At 39.5% G+C, this 13722-nt stretch overlaps 1 protein-coding gene across 1 annotated transcript; it reads left to right on the forward strand.

Moving 5' to 3' along the window:
* The first annotated feature begins 2195 nt into the window (after positions 1-2195).
* On the forward strand, positions 2196-13671 carry LOC133028067 (integrin alpha-M-like). Its single transcript, XM_061095263.1, has 30 exons — positions 2196-2232; positions 4033-4135; positions 4255-4349; positions 4476-4546; positions 4752-4866; positions 5188-5315; positions 5574-5719; positions 6345-6495; positions 6870-7020; positions 7274-7347; positions 7474-7594; positions 7939-8072; positions 8162-8308; positions 8400-8612; positions 9079-9212; positions 9660-9802; positions 9909-10063; positions 10184-10309; positions 10436-10509; positions 10695-10836; positions 11189-11287; positions 11376-11455; positions 11540-11626; positions 11729-11798; positions 12187-12285; positions 12416-12496; positions 12575-12685; positions 12845-12958; positions 13040-13150; positions 13364-13671. Exons 1-30 carry the CDS (start codon positions 2196-2198, stop codon positions 13463-13465), a joined length of 3414 nt encoding a protein of 1137 aa, XP_060951246.1. The 3' UTR covers positions 13466-13671.
* Positions 13672-13722: the final 51 nt, after the last annotated feature.

Genomic DNA, 13722 nt, shown 5'->3' on the forward strand with positions numbered 1-13722 from the left:
GGTAATAACAACAGCAAAACTAAAGAACAAGGAAAATGTTTTTTCTGCTTCATTTGCTGTTGTAGACGTTGCAGGAGATGGCACATCACCAACTGTCTCCTTTAAGAATGACCCGAATCTTGAGGTTTTGGCAAATGACTGAATACCTGCCCGCACGGATTTATTCCCACTTATTGTGACAACGGCCGCCTGGAACCAAGAAAAGTCTGATTTACAGAGCAGAGGGCTGCCCTGATCCCCCTGCAAAGAGAAAAAGAGAATTTAACATCAGTCAGGTCCTGATCTGAAACCCAGTTCCCTGATGAGAAGAGCAAATCGATTTCAGAAATTCAGGTGGATGGGAAACTTTGAGTTTTTACCTCTTGAAGGTCTACGGCATAAGTGCAAATGTTGTCCGAATCAGAAATGCTCCCACAGTTTACCACTTGAGTTTCAAGGTCTCGCAGACTTGAGCCAGCTTTGTCAGCACCTAAAAAACACAAGAATACAGTTTTTGTGAATTATCAGTCTATGTCTTACACATCATGAAGCCAGACTAATGTCAGTTAAAACTTAAAATCCAGTTAAAACCAGGCCCTACTCAGACCTGGTGTTGACATCCGTTCTCAGAGGACTGATCACAAGTACTTTAGTATTCGTGCTGTGGCTTTTGTACTCATACTTTTGCATTGATGCTTTCTGTCAATGCACTTGTGTGAAGTGTCTCGACAAAACACATTTGTCATCACACAGCAAAAAAAATGAGGCCCCATGCATCCAAAACCACCTTCCAACGTGGTCTGCCTGATCAGATCTCATGACGCATTCAGGTGCGTGCTGACCACTTGTGATTGGATCACGCAGGATGGATGTTACTACCAAGTCTGAGCAGGGTAACATAGTTTGAAGGATCCTCACCTCCATTCTTACTGCCCTTCCCCCAGCCTGGCACCCAGCATTGACTACCAACGGGGAAGAATCTGTCATTGTTGCTATCCAGACACACAGGCTGGATATAATCTGTGAAGCTGACGGGTTTCTCCAGCTGTAGTACTGCAATGTTAAAGCCTGTAAATTTACTTAGGATAATATTGCCAATAATAATATTAAGTTCAATGCTCGGCAGGCAAAGGGTCAAGGGGAACGCTCTGCAAAGGTTGTACATGCGCGTCATTTGGTTTTCCCGACACTTTATATATGTTTTATTTTCTGACTCTGAGGTTATGTGACAGCGCAAGTCACACATGTGTCTTGCGCTGTCTTCTGACAAGATGTTGTATGTGGTCAGAGAGCTTGGTTCCAAGCAGTCGTGGCCGGGCTGCACGTTATCATCAGTGATCAGTGGTTGTGAAGGACGTCCACTTCCTGAGCAGAGGCAGCTGTGATCAGCAGAGTGACTCTACATGCAGAGCTCTGATAAAAAGATAAAAGCAGGGTGACTTAGTAATTAATCCTTCTTCTTTATTTTTATAATAAAGGCAAGATGATGTATTTCGCCCCCCATTTTTTATTCCTTCTTGATACATGGAACAACCGCCCATCAGAGTTTTGTGGTAATCCGTTGAGCAGTATTGTTGCATAATCCTAACAGACAAATAAACAAATAAATGAAAACATACCTCTCTATCTGAGGTAATAAAGTCAACAGATAGTGACTCTCCCTGCTCATAGTGCCTACCTTTCTCTCTCAAATGGGGTGCGATGGGACAGTGGAAGAAATGGAGGTGCATGATATTTGACTTCCATACTGCCAAAGTTGTCAGGAGAGACACCAACATTAGCAAAATACAACATCCTATACATCTCAAAACAAGTATATTGGGTTTTTATTTTAATCTACAGAAATAAATCCTGATGTTTTCTCACTGCTGTGGATGTAACCTTGAATTTAAAGGGACTTTATAGATTTTTTGTTATAAATGAAACTCCGTCATATCTGTGTCTGCATTAAAACATGTTCTTAATGTATTGAATCATAACAAAAAGCTCCTTTTGCTTCCTGGAAGTGTAGACATATTGTCATTATAGCCCACATTCAATGGAAAGGGTTAGTATTGTGACCCCACCTACTTCGAGTTCCTCTAAGCTCAAATTTGAACTAGTCCTTTCACGATTTCTGCACAGGCAGTAGAAGAGCTAGTCACCTCTCTCACTTCCACATACATTCATGTGAGCAAACCATCGCACTTTATGCATTTTCCCGACAGGATAACACAATGGCCTGGATATTTGCTGCTGCAGTATTCATTTCAGGTAAGGAAACTTGCATTTTTTTTTTTCTTAAATTGTCTTTTAGAAAATAGAATAATAATATACACCATCCTTACAGATGGAGAAAAAGTTTTTCTCTATATTTGTGAGTCAGTAAAAATGTAATCTATTTTGTTAAGTGACATTTAAAGTGTTCCTGCAGAAATGTTATTATTTGCCTTGTTTTACCAGAGCTAAAGGATGAATGAACAATAATAACAACATTTAGAAAATAAAGACCACATCCCAGACAGACCCCAGTCTCTCCGTATTGATCCCATTTCAACTGCTCATACTTGTAGATACATCGTTTTGACCATTTAGATTAATTGTGTTTGTTTAACAGCATCTATTTTTCACATGACCTGCGTGCATGTGCTACATGAATAGATTAGGTCGGCAAGAATCTGGAAAATAATCACAGGAACCCATGAGAAGAGGCAAAACTATCAACCACCCAACCAGTTATTATCTATATCTGCTCGTCCTGTGCAGAGAGGAGACTGGAGACATTGCTCACCCCTGACTCCTCAATCTTTAGAGGCAGACATCCTGAATTAAAATGGTGTTTTACATTTAAACTGACCATAAAAGAAGCTATCTGCAAAAAAGCTATTAAAGCTATAAAAGCTATTAAAAGTCATCATAATGTGCGTTTACTAAATGACTTATGAAACATTCTACTTATCCATCATACCACATCTATTTTGTCCTCTGTGTCCCAGTGTAAGTTAGTATAAAGCTGGTTATATTAAGTGGCTTAAAATAAAACCAATAGTGTCAGAAGAAATGAAAAGTAAAACACAGCAAAAACCCTGCAAAGAAAAGAAAAACACTACACCCACTATTAATTTTTATGCAAGATTAATGCAAATATACACATGATGTTCAAAACGTACAAGATACCAAAATATTGTTAAAGTCACAGACATCAGACCTTGGAGGTTCAACGTCATCTGTTCTCCTGCTGTTCACCATGAGAACATCATTTGTCAGACGTTTGAAGAGTTTGTATCTTGTTGACTATTTTTGGAGAATCCAAAAAAGGAAAAAGAAGAGAGACTTCATTTGCCTAACAAACAAATCCCTCAATGTACAAAAATCGCACGTATAGAAATAAGTTGTGCTTGTTTCCATGATGAAAAGCTGTTTCTGCTTTTACAAATTACTCAGAAGTTAACAAAGAGCTAGTAACTGTCTCACGAATGTTCTTAAATTAATTATTTTTTTGAGCCACTATATCTACCTGCAAGTTCTTACAAACATCTGTCACAGATGTGAACAGTAAAAAAACAACACAAACTCAGTTTCATTTCATGAAGAATTTTCACCGCAGATAAACCAGGTGGGATGAACACATAGTTTTCTAACTTCACTCTGCAGCAAAGACTGTTTATAAAACTCAACGTCCTGCTCACGAAAGATAAAATTGTGTAGTGTAGGGCATTCTTAAATTTACATTACACATCTATCATTCCCAATATGAAAAGATGGGATAAAATATAAAGATTTAATATAAGAGCATTTTCTCATCTCCAGGTCTGTCTGGCACTGCACTAGTGAGTCCAGAGTTTGAAAGGCTCTGCTTTGGTGCCCCCTAGTGGTGTTATCCAAACAGACAATGTGGTAACCCTCATTTCACACCACTGTAAACCAAACACAAACTGAATGCGACACATGGAGTCTATAGATTTTCCTAGAGACAAACATTCTGATGAGTTTTGTTAACTATAGTTTTATAACAACTATAACACAGTTGTTATAACACACATGATTCTGATCTTATCATTTCTCATTTCTCAGTGTTGAATACTGCTCTATGTTCCAATATCGACCCCGTGGCTTGGAAGACCTGGGCCAACGGTGCCGCTGGGTTTGGCTACCAGGTGGTGCAAAGACAGTCAGAGTAAGTCAGTCGCACGTCTACCAGCTGCAATAACATTGCATTTCCGATTGAAGAAAACAACTGCAGGGCGCCGATGATACTGATCCTGTTCCATATTTCTCTGGGTTTTATTTCCTCAGCGTGCTCATCAGCGCTCCCCTTGAACAGTATTCACCATCGGGAAGGGGGAAAATATACAAGTGCACTGATACCTGCACAAGTCTGCCATTTGATGGTACACATATGTTTTCCAACTTCACTGTTAACGTCTCCAGAGAAAGACCAGAAACCAGATATTTTGACACCAAGCATTCGTATCATATGAGCTTCGTAACACAAGTGTTCAATGTTTTCTATGCAGCGCCAGAATTTGCAGTCAACATGTCCCTTGGTTTGACAATGACGAATGACCCCATCTCACAAAACACTATGGTGAGTTGTTAAACTTCCCAGATTTCCAGAACATAGTTAAAATCAATATAGAGATCAGTCAAAAGTCCAATTAAACATTTGATATGTTCACTTATTATCACTTTCTTATCGCCTTGCAGCTTGGAAAACTGTTGTTTAAGGAGCGATTACACAATCAAATAGTCCGCTTATTCAATCAGTATGATATGATCTCGTCTCCTTTCAGGCGTGTGGCCCAACCATCCCACGGGATTACAAAAGTATCACTATGTACAGCGGCGCATGCTTCCAGATCGAAAAGGATGATTGGTTTGGATCCGCGGTGCCGCCGTCCTGTCCAGGTGAGTTTGTAAAAATGTACCATGATACACTTTTGGTAAACTTTTCCTCCTGAACATTTATTAATGGTCACAAATGTTTTCTTGCTTTTTATTAGATTCTTTTTTATCTTATTTGAAATGAGAGCAGTCAATTAGTCTCAGTTTGCTTAGCTGTTAGAACTGAGGTTCAGAGGGGCGGACTAGATGTCTGCAGTGTAGCTCATAAACCCTGCCTCCTCCATGTTAACAGACAGGACAAAGTACACATCAAATACATTTTTGTCTAAGATGTGCTATGTGGATTTTAACAAATGATTCAATTCTGGCCTGTGTCTTTGACAGAGTGCAGAGCCGAGGCAGATATTGTTTTTCTCTTGGATGGTTCAGGCAGCGTCTACTATAAAGATTTCCAAACGATGAAGACATTTGTGAAAACGCTGTTACGCCCATTTGTGGGAAAAGATACGCAGGTATGTTCCCAGGACGATGTTCCCACTGCCACTTCAACTATTGCAGACACTCAGAGAATTCACTGAAAGATCAAATTCTACAGTTTGATGCTGCCTCCATGACTGTTGTAATTCTTCTTCTTCTTCTTCTTCTTCTTCTTCTTCTTCTTCTTCTTCTTCTTCTTCTTCTTCTTCTTCTTCTTCTTCTTCTTCTTCTTCTTCTTCTTCTTCTTCTTCTTCTTCTTCTTCTTCTTCTTCTTCTTCTCTCTCACTTTGCAGTTTGCTGTTGTCCAGTTCTCTTATGATGTCAATGTTGAATCAAACTTTCGTGACATGTTCTCATCTGGACGATGGGAGTCGAAAATCGATGGAATAAGTCAACAAGGCGGCGACACTAACACGGCTAGTGCCATCCGATATGTGGTGTAAGTGCTGATGTGATCCTGATGTGATAATTTGTATGATGGTGGTCTAATTTTTGACACAGTAGCAGTTAACACACTTTTGAGGGTGTAGTTTGTGGTGTTGTGTGTGTAGTTTGTCTCCCGTGCAGTGGACGGGTGGACAAACTGAGCTAGACGTAAAAATAGGGCTGGACAATATGACCAAAAGTTATACCAAACTTTCCACGTCAATATCGATAATTATCACAATAAATGTCACATCATAATTTCTTTTGAGAGTAAAAACAGTTTTTTGCTCCTAAGAGAGGGTTGTGGTTTTAAACAAACTTGATAAACAACAAAACATTTTACAACGTGTGTTAAACCTTGTCATTGTGCACAATGTATAAGCAATAAAGTGACTGAATACTTGTTAAATTGCTATTGATGGAAATTATATTGCAATAATTATAGATTTTGTTTAATTTTCCAGAGCTAGATAAAAAACTGGTAAAGCTAAATGTGGGAAACGAAGTCAGTTGCATAATGAACATATTTTCAAACATAAATAAAATGCAGATCTCCAGAGATGAAATTGTTATGTTATGTTATTGACCAAAGAACTGGACAAACGTGTATTAAAATGATATTGTTTTTGTTTTGGCAGCCAAAATGTTTTCACATCAGCAGGAGGTTCCAGACCGAACGTGAAGAAAATCCTGATCGTCATTACTGATGGAGAATCTACTGACAGCGAAGACTTGCCAAATGCAATATACTTAGCTGAGAATGCAAAGATTGTTCGATTTGCTATTGGGGTAAGTTCAGTTCATTCCAATGAGCAAAATGTGTTTTACAAAAAAGGCATTGTTTGTGTTTTGACCATACATCCAGACATACAGTTACATGATACTACCCTGTGAATTGTAAGTGAAATTTCATAAATAAGTTTATAATCCTTCACCACAACTCATTAACACCAATTTTTTAAATCAATTTTTATTAATATCAATTAATTTGTCTTATTAATCTCCCTCTTAATTTATACATTGTCTCTTTTACAGATATATCTTTTCATTCTTTTTAACTCTTGTTTAGTGATGGGTGCAGGTGGATAAACTATCTTAGAACGAGTTAAAAAAATCAACTCAACTTGAATAGCATTAAAACTATTTTCTCAACATGCCTCTAGGTGGGGGACGCGTTCTCTTCCACAAGGGGGAGACAGGAACTGGAACTCATTGCATCTTCGCTCTCGACAAATCACGTGTTTCGAGTAGAGAGCTTTGACGCACTTGCTGCAATAACGCAGAATTTGCAGGACAAAATCTTCTCTATGAAGGGTACGAATGTAAACTTACAGCTTAAAATGTAATTTACATTCTCAGTTGACAAATATTAGCGTTGATGTTGTTTGTTGGGCTCCTTTCATGATACACATCCAGTTCTTATGTTATGTTTTCCAACACTGAATTAATAATTAAACAAAAATAAGTTGAACTTGTTTGAACAAGCTTGCCACTGTAAATCCATTCAACAACAGCGGGTATGTAACTGTGGGATTCAGCTCAGTTCTCATTTCTTTTGCTGTTTCAGGATCTCAGTCCACTGGAGAGACACTGAAAATGGAAATGGCTCAGGAGGGATTCAGTGTGGCTTATGTGCCAGGGGTAATAATAATTACAGACACCGACACCTGCCTTTGTGATAGAAAAGCTACACACAGGCGACATATTTTGACACTATATTGCATTTAAGTTTCGCTTTTGTGGGCTGATTGTGGTTCTGAATTACAGGGAATTCAAATGGGCACTGTTGGCGCCAACCAGTGGAAAGGAGGCTACATGGAATACACATTATCAGGCAAGAAGCAGAGTTCATATGAGCCTTTGTTTATGGAACAAGACAGTTATCTGGGTAAGAATTTTACAGTAATAACAAACTAATACACACGTTATTAGTACTTTTCTACTTTAACCCTTCCTCCCATGCTAACCACACAAATTGAGCAAAGAAAGGTAAAAAGGCAAATGAAAAACAAGGAGTCAGAAAGTATTGTATTGTACAAATGTTCACATGTCATACACAAAGCTCCAAAAATCACCAAAGTTACATTGAAAGGTAAATAAGAAACCCTTCAAAGAAAAGAAAAACACTACACCCACTACTAAAGTTAGTTAGTTTTTATAAAAGACCCTTTTGCCAAGTGTAGCTAAAGCTTTGGATGTTTTAACTGATTTGCTTTGACTTTTAAATTTCAGGTTACTCCATGACTATCGCAAGAACCAGACAAGGCCAATTGACAATTGTTGGCGCTCCGAGATATAAACACAGAGGACTTGTGATGGCAGTTCATGGACAGAAGTATCAGATGATTGATCCCTTTCCATGGCAGGTGCGTGTTTTCTGAACGGATATATAGACGTTAAACGTGTACATAGATCTGGAATAAACAGTCTTGTTTTCTTCTTGTTTCTTAAACAGTTTCAAACTGGTGAATATTTTGGGGCAGAGGTTCGTGCCATGGATGTGAACGCTGACGGATTCACTGACCTAATCCTCATATCTGCCCCGATGTACAAGGAAGCTGATAGAGAGGGAAGAGTTTACGTTTGCGGTTTAGCTCGTTGGGTAAGTGACGATTTCGTCTAGTGCCATTAAATAAATTAGTTTTTCTTAACATCTAGGCAAACGTTGACTCTCCTCTATATATTTTGAACAGAGGGTCGAGTGTAACTTCGAATCTCCGTTAGTGCTGAGAGGGGATGAGTCCGACCAGGCGAGGTTTGGCTCTTCTCTCGCTGTGCTGCCTGATCTCAACGCAGATGACCTCAAGGAGGTGGCAGTCGGTGCACCTCTGGAGAATGGTGGTCAAGGCAGCATCTACATATTCCACGGTGAAAGAGGAAGCAGAGTCAGTTCGACTTACTCACAGGTGAGTAGGCTCAAAAAAATTCAATGTCCCCCTCGGGTGGAAATCATAAAAACATATTCCTACGTCAGGGTTTGACATGATTAAAGACAAGAGTTTTTCCACCAATAAGCTGCAGTAAACAAATGCCAGTTGGAAAATGATGGATACAGCCTAGGTTTGTGATGTCACAAACCTAAGAAAGTCAACTTTTGGGTGGGCCCAAGCAGCTGAAAAAGGCTCTTCGCCTGCAGGTGGCGCTGTGAGGGTATGGATATTGGGGGCAGGGCCTGGGCCATAAGTTGTAGAGTTAAGTTGTTTCAAGGCCGTGAGGGGAATTTTTGTTTATGTCAAACCTTTTGAATATGTTATTTTGAAGAACACAGAAGAGTTTAAGGGGAATTAGGTGGGACTGTAACAATATCAGTCTGTGAGGCCTATTCTTTTAGATAGATAAACATGTTTTGTCTAAAATACTTAAATTCCACAGAGAATTGCTGCCTCTGAAGTCCGGCCACAACTTAGATTCTTCGGTATGTCAATCAGTGACTCGTCTTTTGACCGCAGTGGCGACAGTCTGCCTGACTTAGCAGTGGGGTCAAAGGGCACAGTTGTCTTACTCAGGTTTGTACATGATTCTACTGTCTGTTATCATTGCAGTTCTTTGTTAACATACTGCTTTTGTTCAGCATACAATTATACAAAAATATAATTTATAGCATAGTATAGATGGAAGATTTGTGAGCTCCCAAAAGTGAAGCCAAAGCTTCTTGATTACCACCTGCTGGCTGGATGCAGTATATGTCATAAACCTTTACTTGAAAAGTTTACAAACTTTTTTTGTCTCAACAGTGTCTCATTTTTGTCTTGAAGTTAGTTCACCTCCTCCATGTTTGTTGATAGGACATGGCCCAAATTAAACAGTCACAGTGTATGTCAAATAACGTTTTCTCACATTATTCGCCAGATCTTATCACACTGACTTTTTTCCAAGTGTTTTTTTTTTTTGGATTTGATGCGATTATGAAAACGTGGTGGTCCTCTAATTTTTCCTGCTCTATCCATTTCCAGGTCAAAGCCTGTGGTAATGGTAGAGGCTACGATGTCATTCAACCCAAACCAGGTCCCTACAAAAAACCCAATCTGCCAGAACCACCTGGAGAACACAGCTCAAATCTGCTTTACCATGACCAAACTTTCTAAAGTTTCCACAGGTTACTCATTCCTCTCACTTTTCTTGAACCACAGACCCACTGTATCTGTTCACATAAATGTCCATGTACATGAGTAACATGTCGATTCAACCGTTATTAATTCCAGCTGGAGCAAAGATCAATTATACTTTAACACTGGATGCCACCCGCAAGGTCCCAAACAACAGAGCTTACATCAACGGCAAACAACGAGAGAAGACCGGGTCAATTGAAGTTGACTTACAGAGGCCAAAATGCTTCCCAGTGAAATTCTTTATTCAGGTGAGTTGTTGACATCAGATTATATCACAACCAAAAGAGGTTTCTGTCTGAAAAACAAAACAAAAAAAACTCACTGGGCTCAAACTAACGGTATTTCCCAACTGTGCCCTCCTCTCGCAGGCTTGTCCTCAGGATGCTCTCAATGTACTTAGAAATGAGCTCAGATTCACCTTTGATGGTATTCCCTCAACTGCAAACCTTAAACCAAGTCTTGCCCAGCAGGCTCAAACCACCACCTATCATTCTGTAAGTGACCTTTAAACAAATTTGCAACAAATGTCGATTTAACTGAACAGAGTTAGTAAGTGAACAGCTTTAATTTGAACTTTTATGAATTCTTGTCATCGTTTTTCTTCATGCTCTCTTCCACAGTTGAAGTTCGAGATCAACTGTGGCACTGACAACAAGTGTGTAGATAACCTGAAAGTGGATTTCAACTTCAACAGGTGAGACCCAAAAGTGAAGCCCAACCTAATGGTGTGGGCAAGGTTACATTTCTCTTCTCTGCAAGAACATGTCTGGCATAGTAGACTGTGAGCATCTAGCTGAGGGGATCGCTAGCTGCTAGCACAAAAGGAGACTATTAGATTTATTGTTTTTCTATGCCTTCACCTTCCATTTTCTCTGTCAGCTCCTCAGAGTTGAAGGTGGGCATTGATGAACTGCTGGACGTCACCGTATCAGTGGAGAACCGAGAAGAAGACTCCGACAACAGCTGCGTGAAACTAACGTACCCAGCTGGGCTCTCCTACAGGAAGTTCACAGGTTTGCAGGTCAGGGCTCATTCGTTTAACGGCCGAAATACTTCCAATGCGTAGTTTACATTGGTGTGGTTGTTAAGCTGTACATCCACTAGAGGGCAGCACCAAGTCAAGAGTTCCTCATGTCCTGTCTCGCTTAAACTATTGGCTACATTGCCGCCTATGATAAGCGGTGGTACTGCTCCATTTGTCGGTTTTATCAATATCCATCAACCTTCAGAAGATGTGCACAAAAAAACTAAATAAAGATTAAATGAATGCAGAATACGAACAAGGCTCCAATTTACGTATACATATCTAGCTAAGATACAGTCTACCGCTCACACAGCAATAATGTTGTTTCATTGATTGCCTTTTCATGAAGGGAAGAATCGAGTGCAACTCCTTGGACAGTGAAGATGGCTTATCGCGAGGAATGACAACCTGCACTATTAACAACCCCATTTTCAAGAGCAAAACTAAGGTTTGTGTTATGTGTTGTTGTTTGTGTTACATCTCTTCCCATTGCTGCAGCAAAACGCAGAGACAATCTCAACCGTCTTTCATTACAGGCTTTGTTCACCGTCTCCTATTGGATCGAAAGCAACAGACGCTTTGACAGGAATATATTTATCTCTGCAAATGCTTCCAGGTACTGTGCCTGTCTATAATGTTTAATAGTCATATTACATAACCAATACATAAACGCGTTATATTTTCAACCTCTCTTATTTAGTGAGAATCAGGAACATTCCACTTCGACTGAACTTTACCAAATGAAATGGTTGGACGTGAAGTACAGCATTTTTGTTGCGATTGAAAGGTTTGGTGTTTTTTTCCCTGCGTTAGACAAAGAAATCACATTAAAATATTAATAATTTCAAAGTCTACAGTCTATAACCTGATATTAAAACATTTGTTTCAGCTCCCTCAACTACAACAACTTCACATCTGGAAAGAACGATTTGCTGAAATCTCACAAGCAGTCAATTGTGGTAAAGTATCTCCTCACATGATCATATCCTTCGCCGAGGCCCAACTACCAATTTAAATTGACTAAATCCTAGATGTTTTAACTAGATCTGCACCAAATTACACACACTCATCAATATCAGCCCCCTAAACATGCCTGGTATAGTTTCAAGATCCATGAAAATAAAGAAAATGTAGAAAATATTGCAATTTTAAAGATTAAAAAAAGTATCCACATCAAAATTTTCATCAAGAAGTTTATTTCTCTTTTCTTGCGTAATCCTTCTAAACATCAAACCCTGATGAAAACAGAATCATCTAGGCTGAGTTTAATAACTTGTTTATCATCTTGATCCTGATGCTTGCTCAGCCTCTTCAGATCGATCCTTTCCTTTTCTCCTCTTCTGTCAGGTCACAAACAACATCAGGGCACTAAACTTCACGGTGGTGATCAAGGTGCCTGTCAAGCTCGGCGATAAAGACATCTGGATGGATTCGAGCAGTTTGCAGGTGACGTTACTGATCCATGAAAAGTCTCTCATGTTGCTGCTGCAGCCTCAAGAACGGGAGGGACGTACGTGGTCACATGAGAACCACATCTGGTCGTCTGTTAAACTGACGCAAACCTGTTCGCTTCCAGATTCCAGACTGCCAAAGAGACGCCGACGAAGAACCTACTGTCACAGACTTTGTTGCTATGATAAAGGAGAACAATGTAGTGGTGAGTATACGATCTACAATGGGGGATTCCAGTACTTACACAGTATTAAAACTTCTGTCGTCTCTTCCTCACCCACAGGACTGCTCTGTGGCCAGGTGCGGAGTGTTCAGGTGCAGTAGGTTCATGGGAAGACTGGAGAGTAAAAAGTACAAAATCTCTGCCAACATCAGTTCAGGATGGATAGAGCAGGTAACTGATGTGCATGTGTCATATTGTAACATACATTTTGAAGTATTTTACATCTGGTGCTCATTCTAAAGTGGTAAAATTACAGTAATTTATTAACGAAATTGAACGTCACCAAAAGCAATGCCGGTCTCATCACGTAGTCTTTCATATTTTAAACAGATTGGACTCAACTCTGCAAAATTCCTCTTGACCAGCACGGCTACTCTGGAGTACGACACAAACCAGTACATCTTCTTTTCTACAGGGTCTAATAACAAGCCTCCGATTCACAAGGTGATTCCACATTCTATTTATTTTACTAGTCTTTCAAATAAGCTTGATTTTGATCCACCTTCATGACATTTCATGTCTCAGATTGAAGCTGAGATAGAAGTGTATCTACAACCAGATTTCACCAAAGAAAACCTCGGGGGACGGCTGGTAGGGTTAGCTCTGCTGGCTTTACTCACTGCCGGTCTGTATAAGGTGAGACTCACGAAATATATTCATTATTTTAGTTTATTATACAGCCTAATGGAGTCAATAAACGGTGTTCCACCCCCAATAAAATTAAATGAACACTATCCTTTCATTTTTGAACTATTCAGCAGTTATTCTCTTCTTTCCCTTCATGTATTAAGCAGCTTTAATGCAGGATCGAAGTGTTTTAATGTCACTTTCTTTCTTTTCTTCTCTCAGGCTGGATTTTTCAGGAGTAAATACAAAGAAATAATGAATGAGGCAGAAGCAGCAGCAGCAGTAGAACCAGGGGCTGATGAACCTTTAGCCATACCAGAATAATAAACATAATTGGCACATATACTGCTGCCAAGCCCCAACAGTCCTCTTACATGCAATCAAGCAGCACCAATTTGTTTATTTTTTCTGCAAACTATCTGTGTTTGTGTTTTTTAGGTGGAAGTGAAAAAAACTAAATGCACTTGGATCTGCTGGCTTCTGCTTATCATCCCAACTGCTACAATAAAATATGCTTAGGAGCAGCTTCTCTTGCTAAACTGAATTGCTTTGTTTTTGGAATGAACTAGAAAAAACATTTG

Source organism: Limanda limanda, chromosome 21 (assembly GCF_963576545.1).
Source record: "Limanda limanda chromosome 21, fLimLim1.1, whole genome shotgun sequence".
Classification (NCBI taxonomy): domain Eukaryota; kingdom Metazoa; phylum Chordata; class Actinopteri; order Pleuronectiformes; family Pleuronectidae; genus Limanda; species Limanda limanda.

Bases quoted from the DNA above. Each gene is read 5' to 3' on its own strand.
- LOC133028067 (XM_061095263.1), top strand. From the start codon at position 2,196: ATGGCCTGGATATTTGCTGCTGCAGTATTCATTTCAG. The intron at 2,233-4,032 runs GTAAGGAAACTT...CTCATTTCTCAG, and splicing joins TGCTGCAGTATTCATTTCAG to TGTTGAATACTGCTCTATGT. The intron at 9,213-9,659 runs GTTTGTACATGA...ATCCATTTCCAG, and splicing joins GGCACAGTTGTCTTACTCAG to GTCAAAGCCTGTGGTAATGG.